Source organism: Haliotis asinina, chromosome 12, assembly GCF_037392515.1.
Source record: "Haliotis asinina isolate JCU_RB_2024 chromosome 12, JCU_Hal_asi_v2, whole genome shotgun sequence".
NCBI lineage: Eukaryota > Metazoa > Mollusca > Gastropoda > Lepetellida > Haliotidae > Haliotis > Haliotis asinina.
This window is the reverse complement of record NC_090291.1, coordinates 52,762,488-52,785,366: the sequence shown is the minus strand read 5'-3', so window position 1 is coordinate 52,785,366 and position 22,879 is coordinate 52,762,488. Positions and strand designations below refer to the sequence as shown.

Genomic DNA, 22,879 nt, shown 5'->3' with positions numbered 1-22,879 from the left:
AGTCTACATCTTCTTGACCTGACAGAACTGTAGAAGGAAGTCATGATGTAGCTTCAGCTTACAATCCCCTCACTCATTCACTACTTTTTAATGACAGAAACAAGGACTTCAGTACATGACTAATTTGGTGATTGAAGTGGATCGACCCATTATTATACATCGCAGAAGAATGTTTAAGAATTTGGGTATGACTGTTGATTAAAACTTTATTAGAGGGTTGATTGGTTTAGTGTGTTCTGGTGGGGGCTGGGTGTGTGTGGGTGCGTGTGTGTGTTGTGGAGTAGATAGTGTTGTAGTGTTGTACTTTAGTGCTATAGTGTTGTGTTGTACTTGAGTGTTGTGTTGTAGCACTGTGTTGTAATGTAGTAGCATGTTAGTGTATTCTAGTGTAGCATGGCACTGAGTAGCATGTTAGTGTATTCTAGTGTAGCATGGCAATGTGTTGTAATTGGCTTTAGGTCAAGATTAGTTTACGTATGGATACCACAGACAATACTTTGTGAACACATTATAGTGTCAACACTGTTTATTTTTGCTATAGGCCCCTAGCATGTGAGTGTTATAAAACAAGATGCCCAGTGACAGCAGAAGCTTGTGGATATGTGACAAGTGTCAGATAAATAGAGGATACTAAACGACCTTCCGTGTAATACCATTTTTATTAAACAAGTTAATGATTTGGTATCAGACGAGCGAAAACGAGTTTGATACTAAATCTTTAACGAGTTTAATGGAAATGGTATTTCAAGGAAGCGAGTTTAGTATTCTGTTTATTACTCGCTAACATAAATTGACAGAAACTGCGGCGAAATTGCCTACAGTGTGAGGACTGTCAGCTTTCAAGTCAAGCAAGGTCTAGTAAAATCGCGACATCAACATTAGCATTGTGACATCACAACTTTGAACCATTTTGACGTCATATGTCAAGCGGTATTACACTAGTGTAATACTAAAGTGAAAATAATACACTGCAGTATCTTCAATGGGCGAGTAATAAGGTGCTTTGCGTTGTGTTGTGTTTCATAATTGGTTTCTTTGTGTGGTCAGTAAGACTTGTCTGTAGGTTCTGTAAGGGTAATTCCTGAAAGGTTTTCCCAATTCAACTCAAATAAAGTCACAACAGAAAGAATAATAGGTTTCCATTCTTGTTCTTTAAAAAATAGTATATCAAGAAGTTAGATCCAGTCAGACACTCAGAAACAAACAATCCTACATATTCTTACTCTGCCCTGTCTGACATCCCTCTCAGATACAGTTAATTTTTTATTATGTCCCCTCCTTCTCCCTGTTCTTGAAATTAACTACAAAACCTACTTGTTCCAGTGCTAATTCTCCCCCTCTCCAAACGATCACTAAATGAATACCATAGCCACAAAATTCTAAATAATAAATGGAAACTGAAGTTGGTGTTGATACATGACTCGCGGTCATTGGAAAACTTGCCCCATGCAGGTATCAGACGACTGATGATTCCATACTAAGGATAGGTTTATATAGCTGACATCAGGCCATGTGACTGTGGAAATCCTAAATTTGGCCAATGCGCATGTTCCTTTTATCTCTGCCCCTCAAATAGCAAGCATGCAAGAAGCATGACATCGTCCTGTCTCCCCGACCAGGAAGTCCGCATGGGCATAAGCTTCTACTCATATAGGACTACAAAGGTAATCACTACGTCAGCTGCCCACCAAACTACCGAACCTACCCCACCCTTTATGAAATAACCATATTTACATTACTTTCATATCCTTTTACAACCCGCGATGCCCATATTGTATTTTGAACACTTGTTTTCTCTATAGGCATTTTATGTAAATGTAAATATGCATATGTACAGTGCACTATTCATGTGAAACTTGACATTTTGATAGGCCTTTGGTTTACATGTCCGTTTGTCATACCTGCCTGGGTTTTATTCACAAGTGAGTACAGTGTGTTAAGGCTTCCACTGGTGATTCTGACTAAGACTGCTGAATGAGACATAAGGCAGTACACACTCGTAAACCAAACTCTCTCAATACAAATTCGGGTGATGATAAACCTTAATAAAGATGTCAGTGGCATAGTGATGTCTGATCTAGACTGCATCTGAAAAATGTTTGTTCTAGAGACACATGAATCTTTATACGTTTAATGTTTTACAATGTATTTCTGTGTATATTTTCCGAAGTATAGACCTTTATGAAAGTATAAACATCATTCCATGATAGTAGATGGCAGGTTGAAGCTATTCATTGCATGATTTAAGCATATCATTCACCTAAAAAATACAAGAAGATGTTACACCCAATTATATGACATAGATTTTTTAATGGATGGATCAGAATGCAGCACAATCTTAAACACAAGTTAAAAAATGCTAGGTTCTTTCTGATAAATGATGGAAAAACAATACAGTAGGTATAAAACTTGTCATTTGTACATGTTGAAAAAGCACTATCATGTCGCTTCATGGAATCTGTTTATCTCCTTTGTACATGCTTGAAATCTGGAACTGTTTCTCATACCTTTTGACTATAAATGACAAGTTTGACAACAAGGCATGGGGCATTTATTAGATTATTTCTTCCTTGAAAAATCCAAGCAAGCTGCATTTTAAAGCCATTATCTCAAAACACTTTATATTTCTTTTAAATGGCTAAATTTTCTTAAAAGGTGAACAATGGTTTCTGGTTCTTTTGAACGAAAGGTACAGGTACAAACCATATGAAACCACATAGGCAGATTTGCCAGGTGTGAACCGTACACCCCATCAAATCAGTCATGTAACACACTACACAGGTAGTATGAATGACCCTCACTTTAGATGAAATGTGGACACCAAACGGCTGATTGCTTCGAAATTTTGTTATTTGACATATACAATTATGAGTATAAACCGAGCAACAAAACTGTAGCCATAATTTCTTTTTTGTTAGTGTTGATAAGAGTATAAATGCTCGCCTCAGGAAATACAGAATTTACAAGGATCTTACAGTCCTCTACACCCTTTTGAAAGGCCATATAACTAATAGTAGTTTCATCTGTAACCATTTGATTCTGGTACATATAGTCCTGATATATAAGACTGTTCATCTTAATGTCAAAAACATCCAGCAATTCTTCATGTGAATAGTCCGATAATTAGTGCAAGAATTCCACCATATTTGGATGGTCCTCTTCATCTCATCGTTTTAGCTTTTCATATTAGACTAAAGCATATTTTTTGGAATGTCTTGCAAGGCAAGTGTGATGGTTTGTGATGGTGTCTGTTTTAAGTATCCAGTGGGAGGTAGGTTAATTCACTCAGGCTATAGAATCCCTTTCGTATTTCGTGTGAGATTACTTGTAGAATGGAATGACTGGCGTATGTTTTGCTAATATCAATGGCTGATAAACCTGTTAGGATGTGAGCTATGTTTCCAGGTGAGCTCCTTTGCCTTGACACTATTTCTTCAACAGTGTTGGACTTTCAGTTTTTGTTCTGTGTTAATAGAAATAGTCGTGTCAGTGCTTTTGGATCCACTTTGCCTAATACTGACCAGAAGTGTCTGATAATGTCCTTCTGAAGTGTCTCATCAACAAGCACCTGTTGCTGTCAGGAACTACTAGTGGACAAATTGGCCATGGACCTAACACTTGGCTGTTGTTTACTCCAGGAGAGTGGCTTGGTCTATATGAGTGGCATCACAGTCATGGAACCTCGTTATAGGGGATGGATGATCGAAGAAAACATGGTCATGAGGGCCAATGCAGGTAGGCTCATAGCTAGTTGCCATGGAAATAACAGTGTTCATGGATGGTCTTTGGAATGACCAGTTGGTATGTTATGGAGGTTATGACTAATTTCAAGTATCAGAGTCTGAATTTAAGAATATCAGACAGGCTTGTGATTTATCCCTTTGGTTTTGAGTGTGGTGTTGACTACACCAGATCTGTTGACTGTTGTGGAGGAGTGACTACCCTTCTGTTAGACTTCCTGATACTCGTCTTAGCAAGAAGGTCATCATGACCCACCAGCAGCAGGCTTGAGATGTCATTTAGATATCTGCGGCAATTGCTTTCCTTGCATGTAATTATCCCAGACACTTCTTCCAAATATACAGCAGTGGTGGCAAGGCGCAGTAGTTTCAGTGGTCTCACATGAGTCAGTGTATGGACCCCTTTCATTGCACCCAAGAAACCTATGCTCACTCACTGACTGACACTGAAGTGTCTAGCTGAAGTGTCTACCTTGTGAACTAGTTCAAGTAGTTTGAATCCAGCTCTTTCACTTCAAGTCATCACTTGACTCTGCTGGAGGAAATCTTTGCTTCTTGGTCTTTCTGCATCCTTCCACCTGTCTCTCTGTCACTTAGTATATGATGGTAGACCAGGGTGTTCCATTCATCACACAGTGTAAACAAAGTGTTAATGTACCCTCCCTGCGCACTACGTCTTCATGTTAATGTGTTGAGAGGTGTGCTACCCTTTCATATGTTCTTCCAAATCAGAAGTTCCTAAACCATTATTTGCAAAAAGGTTATTTGTTCATATCCAATCACTTTCCACCTGCTTTTATAAAGTACACACAGCTTATATGTTCCTAACAGCTACTATAGTGTTCTCCTGGTGATGGTACCTCCCTCAGCACTGTTGCAATGTGTCACATACCCGTTAACTGCTTGTGATAAATGCTGTAGATGAAACTAATCACTTTGTTGTATCAGCATTTTTGCATTATATCTCCATGATAACTAACGTCTGGCAATTTGTTATTTTCTTTCGCAATCAAGCAGAACTTGAACTGTGCAGATCTAAATAATCTGAGAAGAATAGAGTGCTGAAATTTTTATTGGTTTATGGCACCTTGGCTAAAACTGAAGCTGAAATATGTTGAACTTTGACCATATATCTGTTATATTTGTTAAATATTGGAAGCTAATTACTTTTGAAGCAACAGAGAGTAGTGCACAAGAATGACAAATGTTTTAAATCAGTCTAGCAAAATATTCAGAATTTTCACATGTTCCATAACTGAAAGTCCTTGTTTTCAATGAAGGACGTTTTGATTAATCTGATAAGATTTTGTCAAGGAGTTATTTGTGTTCTCCCAGTGGTAATATCAGAGTGTATCTAAATGGCAATGGCCTTTGCTCATGTTATTAATGCTTTGTTTTAGATAGCACATTTCTTGATGCCAGGTTTCAAATACCAGAGTGATAATTATTTGATTCCTCTATTTTGAGCTGCAATGTAAAAACCTTTCATATATATTTGCCTCAAATGTCTCAGTACACAACCTTATAACTTTACGATCACTAGTAAATTATATAATAATATAATAATAAGTTAATATTTTAACTGCTGATTCTCTTTTCATGATGTTCTAAAACACTCTTTGACATATGTAAAACTGATCCTAATCTTGATATATGCCGATGTTTCTTGAAGTGTAGACCTGGTTACTAGGGCATGTATGTTTCATGTCAGGTGGTGTGATGCCAGAAATACAACAGGTGGCTCCAGGTGGAGCCGGGGCTGGAGCTGGAATGGCTGCTAAGCCACAGTACGCAGAGGTTGGCCGTGTACGCAAGTTCTTCCCCGAAGCTTGGTTATGGATGAATGGAAGTGTGGGGTAAGTCCTTCTTGCACATTGTTATCCCTCCACACGGTCATACTTACTACTGAGGGGGCGTTTCAGTACTTGGATGGGTATAGCATTCTTTCCTCACACTGAAGACCGGGGTTCGATTTCCAACATTGGTATAATAAGTGAAGCCCACTTTTTGTGTCAACTTTCATGATATTGCTTGAATATTACTGAAAGCCATGGGAACCTAAACTCACTTTTGTACATCAAATTAAAGTTTTTCTTTGCATAGCTGCAATAGGATAGCTTAATGATTATAGCCTTTGCTCGTCACGCTGAAGACCCTGGTTTGAATCTACACTATTACAATATGTGAAGCCAATATCTAGTGTAACCTGCTGTGATGTTGGTGGAATATTGCTAAGACAGCATGAAACCAAACTCACTCATTATTACCACATGAATAGGATACGGACTAGCATGGTTCTTTGGTATATAACTGTCTGACCATGTGCTAAAATAACACTTATTCAGTATGATATCTGTTTCAGGGAGGATGGCTCAGTGACCATCTCTGAGACAGTGCCGGACACAATCACAACTTGGGTGGCAACTGCATTTGCCATTAGTCCAGACAAAGGGCTGGGTGTCACTACACATGGTTCTAAGGTAAAGTCTGATGATCAGGGTGCCATTGCTCAAAGCGATCCTAGCACTAAGATGACCCTAACTCACATACCATAATATAGACTTAAGGTAGGCTTGGTGCTAAGGTTGTTTTGTACAATGGCATGACAGTTTACTACTTACAAAACTTACTCTTGCGTCCTCTGCCAGCTGAACAATATTTCAAGCAAACTCCCATAGAGTTATGTCCCTTGGTGTGCTCCTTCTGAAGATCCTTTAACTCCTTTGGACACTAAACTCAATCCTCAAAAGCAGACACTAGTATCTGGTGCAAAAACATACACTCATCTTGTGAGTGAAGCCACTCACACTCACACTAAACACAGATATAGAAACGAGTCCACTCACACTCACACTAAACACAGATATAGACACGAGTCCACTCACACTCACACTAAACACAGATATAGAAACCAGTCCGCTCACACTCACACTAAACACAGATATAGAAACCAGTCCACTCACACTCACACTAAACACAGATATAGTACCCAGTCCGCTCACACTCACACTAAACACAGATATAGAAACCAGTCCGCTCACGCTCACACTAAACACAGGTATAGAAACCAGTCTGCTCACACTCACACTAAACACAGATATAGAAACTAGTCCACTCACACTCACACTAAACACAGATATAGAAACCAGTCCACTCACACTAAACACAGATATAGTACCCAGTCCGCTCACACTCACACTAAACACAGATATAGAAACCAGTCCGCTCACACTCACACTAAACACAGGTATAGAAACCAGTCCACTCACACTCACACTAAACACAGGTATAGAAACCAGTCTGCTCACACTCACACTAAACACAGATATAGAAACCAGTCCGCTCACACTCACACTAAACACAGATATAGAAACCAGTCCACTCACACTCACACTAAACACAGATATAGAAACTAGTCCACTCACACTCATACTAACCTGTAGTGTCAGGTAGGCTGGGTTGGGCTGGACTAACCTTTGTCATAAATCAATGTTTCAGTTAACAGCATTCCAGCCATTCTTTGTTTCTGTGGCTCTGCCATATGCGATCAAGAAAGGTGAGAGCTTTGAGATGAGGGTGACCGTCTTCAACTACATGAACCAGAGCACTCCCGTAAGTATTCTAGTCTCGCTGCCCTGGGTCTTGCTTAGTATCTAGGTCACGACGACATTCATTACTAAATTCTTTGAATCATGAATGGAGATGACTGCAGATCTTACAAGTTGTTTGAAAAATATCCAGTCAGGGAAACTGACTTCAGTTCAGTATGTTTTGATAGGTCAAGTCATAAGGAAAGTTGTATCTGTTCGGTACTGGCGAAGTCACCTGTTTCTTACACTACCTGAAACTGCACCACTTTAGGATAGAGTCAACATACACTCAAGGGCAAAAGTTATTGTGATTGAGATATGATTGGGATTAAGTTAGGTATGTGAATTAACAAGTGAATTTTTCTTTCTGAGATTTTTTAAATATTGCAAGAAATTCATTTCACTACAGGATTTGCAAATGGTATATTGTAAACCTTTCTAATGGACACATGCTAATGAGATCATAGTGAGGGTATGGTCAAAATGAAATTCACTCAAGTCAGTACGGAGCATTGATACATGTTTGACACCTGCACCTCTTGATCCAATCAAACATCTCAAGAGGTCTTGTGGAATGGCACCTGTCAGAGTTCCTGAAACATAATTGACAGATTTGGCCTCCCCATTTCCTCCCAGGTGTGTTCAATTGGGGACAGATCCAATAAACCTGTGTTCAACCATGAGGACAGCACAAGAGGAAACTGGACTCATCAGTGAAGGGTACATGTTGCCACACACATGCTATCCATCACAGATGTTCTCTGCACCACTGCAGTTGTAGATGTTCAAGAAGTAATATCAAAATTTATCTTCTGGCATGTATCACATGTGCAGCTAGATATCAGCAAATGGTCCTTGGCAATATCCTGTTGACACCAGGAACTGTTCAGGCTGTCAGAGTTGCTGGTTGGAATCTTTGGCACAGATGGATGGTCCAAATTCAACTATCACTGCAGGCCGGGTTACAAGTGGATGGCCACTTCATGGATGGTATGCAACGAGTGAGTGAGTTTAGTTTTACCAGGCACTCAATAATATTCCAGCTATATGGCGGCGGTCTGTAAATAATCGAGTCTTGTCCAGACAATCCAGTGATCAACAACATGAGCATTGATCTGCACAAATTGGGAACTGATGACATGTGTCAACCAAGCCAGCAAGTCTGACCACCTGATCCTGTTAGTCGCCTCTTACGACAAGCATAGTCACCTTGGATGGTATGAAATGAAATGAAGGCTTTTTGTTGATAACATCTCCACAAGCAGCAAATGGTGTTCTTGTGCACATTACACTGCTGTGCAACATTGGATTGGAGTGCTCCTGCTACAATGCAGATTCTTCCAAATAAATGTTTTTTAACCCCTCGATGTCTAAGGATTAACTTGTGTGACAATGATTTGAGGTTTAGAGACACATTTTCTTAAAGGCACATTTTAGGCCCATGGACTTCTTCAAAGCACAAAAAATGCATGCAAAACAAAAACTACCAACAGGGCCCTGTTTGGGTTATGGATTAAGTGTAATTGTAAAAAATATGGGAAAAACCTTTTTCCCATTTATATAAGCAAATGTGTTGATCACACCAACTTTTGCCTTTGAGTATATATTTTACCTATTTTCATTATCACAGTTATGCATGAATGTGTAATACAGCCATTGTTTATGACATCATCAAGTCCACTACTTACTACTCATGCCATGTGTGACTCTTCACACAAATGCTTTTATCATATCTGTGGATTATCCAGGCAAAGATGATAATGAAAACAAGATAAGGACTAAGAATATTTATCAACACTGAGACCAGAACGTTGTGATACTGCCATAAGTGAGTCTGACCAAACCATGTCTAACTTATTAATAAAATACGATCAGGAAAGTAGCCATTCAAAATCTGACCTTAGAAATAACCGCCATGACACAATGCCACAGACATGGAATTGTTAGAATTACTTCCCATTTACATTTGATACTTAACCTTAAGATAGTTTATAATAATCTGAGAACTCTTTATCATCAATACATGGTTGCTCCACTTCAGTCTTGTTGAGATGGTTGCTTAGCATTAAAGATATTTCTGTTGTAAAAAGAGTTTTGGGACAAAATACCTTCCAGTTTTGAACTTGTATTACTTTTTTCATATACTAGCACTTAAAGTTGTTAGGTCTGTATATGGCCTAATGGTTAAGGCATTTTCTCTTGTTTGCACCAAAGACCCTGGTTCAATTCCCCATATGGACACAATGTGTGAAGCCCATTTCTGGTGTCTCGAACCATGATATTATTGGGATATTGCTAAAAGCAAGGTAAAACTAAAGTCAGTCACTCACTCCCCAATTGTAGTGTAAGGTGGGTATGCTGAAATCTCATCTTATTCAGGTGAAAGTTACCTTGAAGAAATCCGATGACTTTGGAGTGGAGGAGCTTGTCAATGGAGTCAAGAATGTGGTATCTAAAGAGATTGTGACAGAGGTTCAGGTAATGTGACTTTGTCTAACCTGGATATTATGATAGGACCTTAAACTATAGTGTATGTGTTGCCTGATCTAGGCTATTGCAAAAAATAACTTTTTAAAGTAAGCAGGTTTCTACAGGAGACATTGTTTAAGTAAGATTCTCAATCATTTCACTACAATTAAAGTGTGTGATAATGCATCAAGGAAGGTTTTACATCCTCAGTTACCATGTTATCACCATCAAATTCCATCACTGACCTATCTGCCACTGAAGCTGATTGTCTCTGCCTGTTGCACTCTAGACCCTGCATATATATTGTCTACATGTCATGAAATATTTTTCCCTCTGATTTTAAACATTTTTAGGTAGAAAGCAATATTCCCAAAGGAGTCATCTTCTGGATTACTGCCAAAAAACTTGGCCCAATCAAAATAAGCCTGGTAGCCCAGCCTGATGAGTCTACAGGAGAGAAAGGAGACAGTCTTGAGAGGATGGTGGAAGTAAAGGTATGGGTTGCTGTCCTCAACATGTCACGCTACAAAATAATACAACATGCTCGTGTTGGTGGAAAACATTTTGATGATTACATTTGGTGCACAGGAAAGAGCTTTTTTCTAAGTCATGTGCACACAATTGCATTTCCTGATAATTAGAGTTTTTTTCTTACAAGTAAAAGGTATTTTGGTTATGATGTGATTTGGTATTTTCCTAGAATTATTCTGTCTTCTTCCTTGTTGAAGCTGGAAGATTGCCATATTTACTTAAAACTGAACTGACTCTGAAAGCAAATCAGGGAATTAATTTATGCTAAATAAATTTTCAGTATTATTGTATTTATATCTGATTGATCCAACACAGCTGATTTATGTGGTTATGATTTAATAAAGCATAGGTAAAAAACTAATGTTATGACCAGGTGAGTAAAACATTCACTTCACATTAAAGACCATAACATGGTTCTTCAGAGTGGTACAAAATATGAAGCCCTTTACTACTGGGCAAAGTCACTGCGAGACTATTCATAACAGAAACATCACATTTCCTCATGAAGAGTGGCATTCACGTAATCTCTCCACAGCCTCCAGGTATTGTACAGAAGAGGGTAGTTGGTGAGACAGTGGAACTAGATGCGGAAACCACTCTGTATAACAAAACACTTATGCTGGACTTCCCGAACATCGTCGTTGAAGGCTCAAAGAGAGTGGAAGTTACGGTCACAGGTACAGTATAGACAGTACAGTACTGATATTACAGATATCTGACAAGGCATGTAGATGTTTTACAAGGATGTAGATGTTTGATATTGCAGATATCTGACAAGACATGTAGATGTTTTACAAGGATGTAGATGTTTGATATTGGCTGTAAATTTTTGACATTTGACAAAATATGTAAATGTCTGAGAAGGGATGTAAACATTTGACATGTGAAGAAAATATTTGACAAAGGATGTAAATGTTTGACAAGGGATGTAACTGCTTTATATCTGCTGTAACTGTTAGATAAGGGATGTAAATTTATGATGTGTGATGTAAATGTTTGACAAGGGATGTAACTGCTTTATATCTGCTGTAACTGTTAGATAAGGGATGTAAATTTATGATGTGTGATGTAAATGTTTGACAAGGGATGTAACTGCTTTATATCTGCTGTAACTGTTAGATAAGGGATGTAAATTTATGATGTGTGATGTAAATGTTTGACAAGGGATGTAACTGCTTTATATCTGCTGTAACTGTTAGATAAGGGATGTAAATTTATGATGTGTGATGTAAATGTTTGACAGGTGATGTGATGGGACCTACCTTGGAAGGGCTAGAGAAACTGATCCAGATGCCCACAGGTTGTGGAGAACAGAACATGATCACCCTGGTGCCGAACATTGTCGTCTACAAGTACCTGAAGGCTGTCAACAGAATAAATGATGACATTGAGAGAAAGGCTCTCAAGTTCATGAAAGCTGGTACATGCCTTGTCATGTCTGTCAAATGGATAAATGGATTTAACTGTATTGATGTATGTACAAGAAATGAACAAAACCTTATTGTGTCATGCAGTAGTCTTTGATAATGGTAGTGTTCCCAGTGTCATGCAGTCCATGTCTTTACTTTGTACAATGTCATCCCAGGTTACCAGCGTGAGCTGAACTTCAGGAGGAAAGATAATGCATTTAGTGCCTTTGGAAATTCCGACGAAAGCGGCAGTACCTGGTAAGAACTAGATCCTGCATCAGCAAGTTCTTCCTATTTGTTTGTTGTATAATGCCACAGTTATTCATCCAGACCAGCTCAGGGGCAAATATTCAGCCTGTAGTTTGCAATAGATGACAGTAAACACTGGAATTGAACTTGTCACAGTTTGTGCCAACATGGCAATTAGTAAACAACTACACATGGACCAGACAATCCACTTACAGTCATCATGAACATCAGTCAGTGACACTTGGACATGGTAGCATCCACATAAGCCTTATCACACGGTTCCATCGTTCGCATGTTTCAACAAGCAGAGGGGCGGTGGGGTAGCCCAGTGGTTATGGCGTTGGCTCATCACGCCAGTTTCAATTTCCCACATAGGCACAATGTGTGACTAAGGCTATTTCTGGTGTTCCCTTCTTTGGTATTGCTTGAATATTGCTAAAAGTGGCGTAAAACTAAACTCGCTCATTCCCTTACTTCCGCAAGTAGAGGTTGCTGAAGACCAATTCTATGTACACAAATATAGACCAATATACACAATATAATACCAACCTGCGTCACTAAGTGGTCACCAGTTTGGTTCTAGTCACACTAATTCAGTGCTGTACCATTTTAGTTGGAGATATCTTTAGTTATGATCTTTATTTGACTTTGCAGTTAAACAATGGTCCAGATTCACTCAACATTGTCTTTCTACTCAGTTTTAACATCTTTAACAACAAAAGTGTCTGAATCAGATATTTTTATTACTTGAATATTGATAAAAGCGATGTTAAACTAAACCCACTCACTCACTTCGATACTTTGTGCATTTTCCAGGCTGACAGCATTTGTGATGAAGTGTTTCTCCCAAGCCCGTAATGAAATCACAGTGGATGGTGATATTATGAGAAAAGCTTTTACTTGGTTGAAAACTAGCCAGAATGATGATGGATCTTTCCGTGAGAAGGGCAGAGTGATCCACCAAGAGATGGTGGTACATAACATTCAGATTGATTATTATTGACAGAAGCGATTGGATCATGTCCAGGACATTGCTGCATATTTCTCCAACTCATTTGTTACTATTAATTCCCCAGTAGATTTACTATTTACTAAGACATGGCTGTTTATATTGGCCTCTTTTTATTGATATGTAGATTATTAAGGTGAGGAACAAATGAGTCAAACATTTTGATATTGGATAACTGTACCTAAATAGAAAAGACCCTCAAAAGGTGGCTATATCATTTTGATTCCGCAGGTGATTTTGTGTGTTGTTTTCACTAGCCACTCCAACCTGCGCACTCATACACCCCAGCCAATGTACCTGCATTCACAACAACACATGCACCCCCCAGCCAACATACCTGCAATCACAACCACACTCACACACCCCAGCCAACATACCTGCAGTCACAACACTCACACCTGCATGGTGAGTGAGTACCCACACTCACAACCAACACACCTATCAACATACCTTCACCCACCCACCAACATGCCTACACCCATTCTCACCAAAGGTATGTAGCAACCACAGTTACACCTGCACCTGTACCCACTCTCCCACATGCTACCCACCACTACCAATGCACGCACGCACTCACGCTCACTACAACATACCAACACACTCACACATGTGCTACCAACGCAACCAGCACATGATACCTCAAGATACCACGCACGCACGCCTATCTGAACCGCTATCTTGAAGGAAATGTAACATGAACAAAATGGTATTTGCTGACAACTTGTTTTATTGTAGGGTGGATCTACTGGAAAGAGAGCTCTGACAGCCTCCATCTACATAGCACTAAAGGAGAGTGAGAGCTTCCTGGCTGAGACGGTAGGTAATGTTAGTTGAGGTGATTTTCAAGCTTAAAATTGGTCTCAATATTATGTGCTTGTTGGAAGAATAGCCCGAATGCCTCTTGACCTCAGTCCGACATGGTCTTTTCCTTATGTGTGAATATTGCTCACAACATCATTCACTTGACTCCATGATTGACAGTCCGCCACAAGTAATACAAACAGTTGGCATTACAAATAGTGGCTAAGGAGTGACAGGATTTACTCATTATTTAAATATAACTCAGAAAAGATAATCATTCCCTGTCATGAGTTAGTAGTTGTTTTTATTACCCATATCAGTTTTCCATCTAAGAAATAGCTGAAAATGAACACAGAACAAACAGTGTGAGAAATCCCCCATATACCTATGTGTGCAATGTAGCTTCATTTCATTGAATGGAATCAGCCAATCCACACCCACCAAAGTTTGACCCACCAAAGTTCATGACGACATGACTTCATGCAAACACATAGTTGTGGGTACAGCAACGTGCAGTAAACTTGGACAAAATTCTGTGACTGTGTGTCATAGTCCACCAAACTGAGAATGCGTACCTCGTAGGGGATGGGAAAGGCAAATTAACTCAGTGTGCCGATTAAGCTGCAAGAGTTATATGGCCCCCAGGGAGTTGGGATTAAATTTGTGATGTGCTGTTCAGATGGACATCCTATGAGGAGGGAAAATATAGCGCCTTTGAACAGTTGAACTGGATATTGACGCTATACTAATGTTATTATAATAATAGAAACACCTCTAGGTGTGATGAAATATATGGTGGATAAATCTGATTTGACATCAATAACATCAAGTGTACCATATCGCCATTCTAATGTGACAAGTAGCCACCCTAACCGTAGTACCACACACCTGAATCATATCAGGAGCAACATCATCCTTTGAATCTCTCCCAGTTTCTTCCTGTACATTGCCTCTGTTACATAACATGACAGTCATTATTTAGATGTAACGTCAGTGCTCATGCTATACAATCGGGAAATGTTTGACATGTACTTAATCATTGTCAGGGACGCTGTTACAGGGAATGGGTGGTCATAGCTTTTGCTCATCATACTGATGATCTGGGTTTCATAGCTCACATGGGTACAACATGGGATTCCTGTTTCTGCTCCCCTGCCATAATGGTGGAATAAAGCAGAATCAAAACTAAGTGGCTCACCAAGCCAAATGCCAAACTCAGTTAGCTGCTGCAGAGTGGCATCTTGTCACATTGGAACAGTTCCACTTCCTAGCAGAATGTCTTGCATAGAAGAACCAAACGTTTCCTACAGAATGGCCTCTCCATCTGGAAATGTTCAGTTGAATTACAGTGAAGAAGACTCTCCACATCCAGATCTTGATGCCACATCTCTATACCACATGCCTATGCCACAGAATCCAAGCCTATGTCCTTCTGCTGCCAGACACAAGCTCTGGAAGTGGACATTATCATATTTGCTTATCCTTTCCATCCTTTATTAAGGGTGGTTGAAGCATTCTCTCATCACACTGAAGATTCTGGTTGAATTCCCCTCATGGGCACAATGTGTGAAGACCATTTCTGGTTTTCCCTCATGGGCTCAATTTGTAAAGACCTGTTCAGGTGTTCCCTGCTATGATACTGCTTGAATATTACTAAAGGTGGTGTAAAACAAAAGTCACTCAGTTGCTTTGAATGTTGTCTGTCATAGACAGAATAGTCTTTATCAGTCTGATTGTAGCAGAGACTGACAGCCCTGGCTTGGCCAATCTGGGTTTTGTATAGAACCCCTCAAGTTGTCAGAACATAACAATATTTGCCTTTGTGTTTGAATGGCATCATTGATGCTGTAAACTATAACATTCAAAAGAAGTAGGAGATATTGATTTACAAGCTTGATAAAATGCAAATGATGAAGCCAAGGGGGAAATAAGTGATGAAGAGAAATGAAGGGAAAATGTGACAGTTTATTTCATTCCTTTGGAATACTTACATCTGCATGGGTAGATATTACTTTTTCTCATATGCATTGGCACTGGTTAGTGGTACGCTCGCAAAATGGAATATTCCCAACTTTTTTTAATGGTCTATAACCTCTTATCTCTCACTTCCACATACCTGCTGTTAAAGGACAAGTCTGCCCTGACCAGAGCTGTAACTTACCTAGAGGGTCTGGTAGACAGCAACCAACTTAGCGGCACATACGAGATGGCTATAGTTGCATATGCCCTGAAGCTTGCTGGCAGCAGTTACGCAGATACACTGCTGACTAAACTAGAAGGTACAATGGCCAGCAGTTAAAATCTTGTAATTATCATCAATATACATCTGAGATTAATAACTCAAGATCTGGGTTGAAACTGATGTTCAGTAAACCATACTTGTCATAAGAGGTAACTCACGAGATTGGGTGGTCAAGCTCACTGACTTGTTTGACACATATCATCAGTTCTCAATTGTGCAGATTGACACAGATCAGATTAATATTATTCAGTCAACCAGGTGATGACTTATTCCACTCTGATGCCTGATTTAGAGCTGACTTGAATATGAAAACGACATAGAGCCATTTAGAGTCATTTTCTCACTCTTACTTTCACAATTTCAGGTATGAAGAAGCCATGGGAGAAGAAGGCCAAACCTGAGAATGCTGGTGACAAAATGATGGGCCATAACATGATCTACCCTCCCCATCAGGCCGCAGCCTCTGATATCGAGACCTGGTCATACGTTCTTTTAGCGCACACTCATGGACAACAGCTTGCCCTGGGCAGGCCTTACATGAAGTGGCTCCTGACTCAGCAGAATGAGTATGGGGGATACCGATCCACTCAGGTGCGTACAGATTATGTGCCCATTGTGATCGATGCAGGTGTAATTGTGTGCCCACTGTGACTGATACAGGTGTATTTGTGTGCCGACATGAATTTTTCTTTATCCTGACTCGTTTTATTGCTTATCTCCCCTTCCTTCCAAATGGTGAGTGGAAACTTGAATCATTTCAAATTCCCTAGAAGCCACCTAACTTTTCCCACCAAAAGTGACTGCACACGTCAAACCTCACTCTCTCCTAAATCACCTGAGCAGACAGTTGAACAGTGTTTCTTCTGTCCCTTCATAGCTTATCTTTAGTTTATTTTTTTTAAATTTAGCCCAAATTCTGCTGTGAATGTCTCTATTAATGTATTATTCATTGCAACTCTAACAAATATTATCAAAATTGTCAATTAATGTGCACATTTTAACCTTGTTTCAGGTGACTGTTTGTGTATTTTAAACAGTGGCAACATCACGTACAGCAGTTGACTCACAACCTAGGGTTCTTCTGTTGCTGCATTTTGGTTTGATTATGCATTGATGTTGTTGTATTTGTACTATTATCTGTTCACCAGTGTTATTTATTCATAACATGTGATGTTGGACATGTAAAAATTTTTACGTGTGACCTAATAATTTGAAACTAAATTTTACACAACCTGTTGTCAGGTTCAATGAGTCTAGGTGTTGTGGTGAGACAATCATCAGTCTTGTGAGTTGTTGCAGTACCATTTTGATCATGGTAATTCAGGTTCTGATGTCGTCTCAACTGAAGAGGTAACAGTCCATGCCTCAGGTAAGGGAAAATCCTCTCCAGTCAAGACTCCAGCAAATTATTTGAAGACCAGGTCAACTTCATCCTCCAAAAAGTCATTGTCTTCTAGGCATTCATCTAAATCATCGCAATCGGCCAATTCTCCACAATCGGTGTGTCATGTCTGTTCACATGTCCGAATAGCATGCTGACACCTGAGGGTAACAGCCATGATGATCCTCCTGTACTGGAACCGCAGGTCTTCAGAGAGTCATTGCAGAGTTCATGTAATGCTGCTCCAATGGCAATGCAATATATCTGGGACATTGTTAATCCAGTAGAAGCAGGTGTCTACATAGAACCCTTTAGCATTTGAAAACAGTATGCCATCATCAAGATCAAGATGAACTGTTACAGGTATCACTCAGAAGCAGTCTCGTAACGACATAGAAGATCACTATGCCAAAGACTTCGTAGACGCAATCACCAGTAATGTGTATCAGATGGTAGAAGAGAAGCTCGATATCCAGCAGAAGCAGACGTCTAACCAAGCAATGTTGAAGATAGCGAGTTTTCTCACAGTAGTCAGCGGGGTATCGATGAGACATACTGCATGACAGGGCATGACTTTAAGTCTATCACCGTCCCACTGATGAAGCCAATCTCTGGTGCTTTTAAGCATCTTCAAGAATCCCAAGACTGCATAAGCATGGATGATCCTGCCTGCACTTGTTACACAGCATGAAGATCAAGGATTTGTCTTAGATCATTTGGCTTCTTTGTTGGCAGGTATTGCACTCCTACATCATCAAGGGTTGCGGAGCTCCTGTACATGGCCAGATGTTTACACAAAGTGTCTTGTGTGGAAATCTTGAGCAGCCCCTACTAATGTTTGACCTTACTAATGCCCCTACTAATGTTGATTAAGTCAGTTGGGACTATGAACAACATGTATCGGCAGTTGTCAGAACATAGTCATCTGAGATCCTGTTTTGGGGGGGAATCCAGTGGTCCAAAGAGAAGAACTTGTCAAACTCTCATGGCAGTTACTCTATGTCTTTTCATGATGCCAACGAGAACAGAAGTTACTCCAGCCGAGGGCGTTCCTACAAGGATGCTCGAAGATCCCGGTTCTTAAGATCAGGTTCGGAATGACTGGTCACTCCCACATCTTGTTGAACCGTCAATTGTGGGCGGACATCTAGGGCAGTATTGGAAGAACTGGAGAATACTACAAGACAATTACATTGTAGATGTTCTATGAGAAGGCTACAAGATCCAGCTGAAGTCAAAGCCTCCATTGACCAGCAGACCATTTGTCCACACATATCCAGATTTACAGAGAAGCAAGTTGAGAGAAGCTGTCAACACATTACTACAGAAAGCAGCTGTAGAAGTGCTAGATCAACACAGACCTACATCGGGGTTCTATTTTCTAATCTTCCTAGTGCCCGAAAAGTTCCAGCTTATAGACAATATGAGACACTTCAGCATAGAATACCTATTGAGACAGTTCAAGATGATATATTTGCCCCAGCCACTGAAACATCTCATCTGACCTGACTTTATGACAAGATAGATTTGCAGGGTGCATACCACCATGTCTGATGCATCCAGAATCTGGGAAGTATCTTCAGTTACCTAGACAATGGTATACATGCACATCAAGAAGCAGATGGAACCATCTCAAGACTTGAAGTTCCAGGCATCAGATTCTTCACTACAGAGAATTGAATTCAGGTTCCAGACAACAGATGGAAGACAATACAGTTGTCAATACCAGAAGCCCTCACCAAGCTCTAAACCTCACAGCATGGCAGCATCTTCAAATTTTTCGACATCAGCACAGGATCTTACATGCAGAGGAAGACTGCAGTTAAGACCTCTGCAGCACTTCCTGGTAAAACATCCCAAAAGTTCAGCCTGCCACAACATCTAAAGCATTACTTGTTGTGGTGGATGGTGAGACTGAATGTTTGCAGTGGAAGTTGTTTGAGAGAGCCGGTGTACATCCTCCATCTCTGCATAGATGGGCAGGCCATTTCAACGAAGAAGCTGCTGCATGCACGTGGTCAGCACCCCTACTACAATTCCAGTTATTCGACATCATGGAAGACATCAACTTGAAGGTCAGGGGTTGCCACATACCAGGGGCAAAGAATATCCTAGCCAATGCCGTATCCAGCCTGGTATGTCTGTCTCCTACAGAGTGGATGCTTACGAGGAAGCCTCCCAGTTGATAACGAACAGTTGACCATCCTTTCATCGATCTGTTCACAACCCGATTCAAAAATCAGGTGATGACATTCATCTCGCCAATACATAGGCTGTCAATGCCCTAGTTGTATCTTGTGAAGCTCTGGACGCTTACACATTTTCTTCACCGATACCAGAAGTACTACTCAAGATCGACCAGATGAAGATCCTGCAACTGATTTTGGTCCTGCTAATCAATACGCTAGTCGTAAGGGGTTTGTGGCCAGAGGAGCGACGCACTCATAAGTAGCAGACTACTTATTTTATTTGAGGTCTGACAGATGCTTGAAAGGATCAACAGTCAACTTATTTAGTAGCAATCAGCTCAGTCATCACTATGAAGACAGGAGTGAAGTTGACAAAGTTCCCAGAATCAGTTGCTTTATTGAGATCCTCAAAGTCAGAGGATCAAGTTCCGAGCACTTGCATGGGATCTGAATGTAGTATTGTGGCACCTCATGAGTAAAGATTATGAGCCTCAACTGCTCACTCAAAAAACAATATTATTACTCGCCTTAGCAACTGCATCCAGAATGTACACGATTTGAAGTTGGCAACCACGCTGTTTTCCACCTCAGACTTAAGAGGGATTCCATCTCGGAGAATCAATTGTCAGGACAACCAGATCGTCAGTTTTATGTTCTGACTCTCCAATATCCAGGAGCCGTAATGACACACAGGACTTGTTTGAGAGCTTTGAAGATCTGCTTACAAAGAAGTGCTGCAAGAAAAAGGAAGTTCAAGCATGTTTTTATCCCTTTGTCTCCCTCATCGACTGTAAAAGTCTCACAGATGACTGTCTCCTTTTGGATCAGAGCAGTGATCCTAAGAGAGGCTGGTTTAGAGCTACCAAGAGGTCCAAAAACTCGTGAAGTAAGAGCATTGGCCTCGACGCTTGCCCTCCATTGGAACTACTCGATCTCATCAATTATGGATGCTGCTTTTGGAGATCAGACACAGTCTTAGCTAACCATTATCTAAGAGATATAGATACGGAAGACGTAATCAGTACACATCAGTTTGGATCTCTAGTGGTAGCACAGCAACTCACAATGGCAATTCAATATTGAAGAAAATCTCACATTGTCATGCAGAGAGCCCATGTTCCCCAGTCTTACAGGATAAGTCAGTGCACGAGTGAACTAAGACTCAGGTCTGAAATCCAGTATGCAGCTGCGAGAAGAATTCCCAGAGGAGAGGGTGCATAAGCGAACACATGTCTGAGTAGAATTTAACAGGGAATCCAGGAGGTGGTTGACCTGTCACCTTTTCCGTCAGATTCAGTAAGCAATAAAGCATGGGTCAGGATAAGGCAAAATATGTAATTCTTATGATGAAATTAATATTGTATACCGATCATGACTCATGAGATTCATCCCTCTCAACCATCCCTTCTCACCACTCGGACTTCTCTGTAGGCCTGTGAGGAGGCGTACTGTCAGAGAGAGTGAGGTTTCACATGTGTGCATTCACATGGGCAGAAGGGGAGGTGGCTCAAGGTGAGTGATTGTATATTTGCTTCCAGGGGATTTGAAGGAATTCGAGTTTCCACTAACCATTTGGAAGGAAGGCGAGACAAGCAATAAACTATGAGTCAGGATAAGTATGAAATATCAGTTTTATCATAAATATTACATTTTTAAAGCAGAGTCAGTTTGTGCTAGTTGCCATTGTTGACAGTCAGTCTACATTTTGAAAATATTACTAAATGTGATTTATAGGTACAGTCATCCCTCGCCATAGCACGGGTCTTGGGGTACACAGATGACCCCTGGCATTATTAGACATCCACGTGATAGTATCTATTACATAATTTGGAACAAAGGCCAAGTAAAATCGTATTTTCCAAGGTCATAACAAAACTGCTATTTTTAGTATTGTGCCCAGTCAAAACTATATCATATCACTGAAGGTGAAAAGAAACAAACTTTGAAAATGAAAATGTATATATATATGTGTACGGGAATCTTGCAAAAGATCACTAGACATGATAATACAATTTTTGTTCCTGTTATGCTACCTGTTATTCAACTAAGCCAGAAATAGCAATCAGCTGTGCACAGATTGTTTTGACCCAGTGTACCACTGATTCAGAAACGATCCAATAATATTTCATCAAACGATTTCTGTTCCATTTTATATGTTAAGCAGTTATTGTAGCAGATATATTATATATTGCTGTCGGATTAGCATATAATACATGTTTCCTGCAAACACATTTAACACAACAATGAATACAGGCTGTTACCTGTCTGGATACATTTTACTTAGGAGACAGTCTGACAAGTCACAGCTGACTTCACGCAGTACTGGCAACTTTGATTGTAAAAACAAAATATTGACCACTTAATTGTCAAATATGACTTCGAAGAGTCAATAATGTGGGTTTCAAAGCCCATGGATTATGAGGCTGTAGTCTGTTTGTGATTGCTAAGAATAATGTGAAATTGGTGTTACTGGAAGACTGGACCCTCATGAATGTGATAAGCAGAAGTTGTACATGTATGGAATGAGGTAATGCCCTTTCTCTCACGGGTGTCTCTGTTGTTACTGTCAGCACTTTTAATGAATAAAATGGGATTGAATTTTATCAAATAGAATGTGTTTTCTGACACCGTACATTCTCGGATGACTGTGTTTTTAACCATGCTATAGTGCAGTGTGTTGCATCACAGCGAACATTGCAAGTACTTGACTGATGGCATGTCTTGTCTTTTATAAGTTACTACAATATGTCGCTGTTGGATTATCATTCAGAAAACCCTGCATGTTTTAAGCATCTGAAAAACAATGAATATGTATGAAAAACAGTGCCAGTTTCCATTTGCACTGAATTTCACTAGTTGACATGATTTACCAGAGCTCAACAGCAGATTTGTTGATGAGCTGTTTTCGATTTTGTAAAGGGGTGTGATTGCAGTTCAATTTTTTTTATGTGAGCCACGGATTTCCCTGTGGTTTAACCAAATCCACAGTATCGCGAAGAGCGTTATTGCAAGGGATGACTGTATCTGCTTAGTGAGAGGCCATTTGAAATAGGATATTGAGATCAAACAGGGATGACAAAGCGTGAAATTGCCCTAAGTCTAATTTAACCAGTCCTACTTTGAAAATTGTCTGCTCAAATTGATGTTGTGTGTCTGTTGTTGTCATCAATGATTAATGCAATTGATGCCGGCATAGACCCTCAACTGTGATCTTTGGAAACAGTTTTATCAGAGTCACTATTGCACGGCTTTCATCCCATGTTTTCTGC

At 40.0% G+C, this 22,879-nt stretch overlaps 1 protein-coding gene across 5 annotated transcripts in view; it reads left to right on the top strand.

The window, feature by feature from the left end:
* The window catches only part of LOC137257888 (CD109 antigen-like), a 104,808-nt gene that overhangs the window by 70,190 nt on the left and 11,739 nt on the right, over positions 1-22,879 (top strand). For 3 of the 5 annotated variants that reach the window (XM_067795380.1, XM_067795384.1, XM_067795382.1), the window contains exons 20-31: positions 5,452-5,596; positions 6,103-6,220; positions 7,239-7,352; positions 9,710-9,808; positions 10,153-10,293; positions 10,866-11,007; positions 11,574-11,750; positions 11,916-11,997; positions 12,805-12,961; positions 13,733-13,813; positions 15,927-16,077; positions 16,405-16,631. In XM_067795380.1, coding sequence (XP_067651481.1) covers positions 5,452-5,596; positions 6,103-6,220; positions 7,239-7,352; positions 9,710-9,808; positions 10,153-10,293; positions 10,866-11,007; positions 11,574-11,750; positions 11,916-11,997; positions 12,805-12,961; positions 13,733-13,813; positions 15,927-16,077; positions 16,405-16,631 — 1,634 coding nt within the window. Of the gene's footprint in view, positions 1-97; positions 186-3,638; positions 3,736-5,451; positions 5,597-6,102; positions 6,221-7,238; positions 7,353-9,709; positions 9,809-10,152; positions 10,294-10,865; positions 11,008-11,573; positions 11,751-11,915; positions 11,998-12,804; positions 12,962-13,732; positions 13,814-15,926; positions 16,078-16,404; positions 16,632-22,879 lie in introns of all 5 variants that reach the window. The other 2 variants (XM_067795381.1, XM_067795385.1) reach the window with 2 other exon arrangements.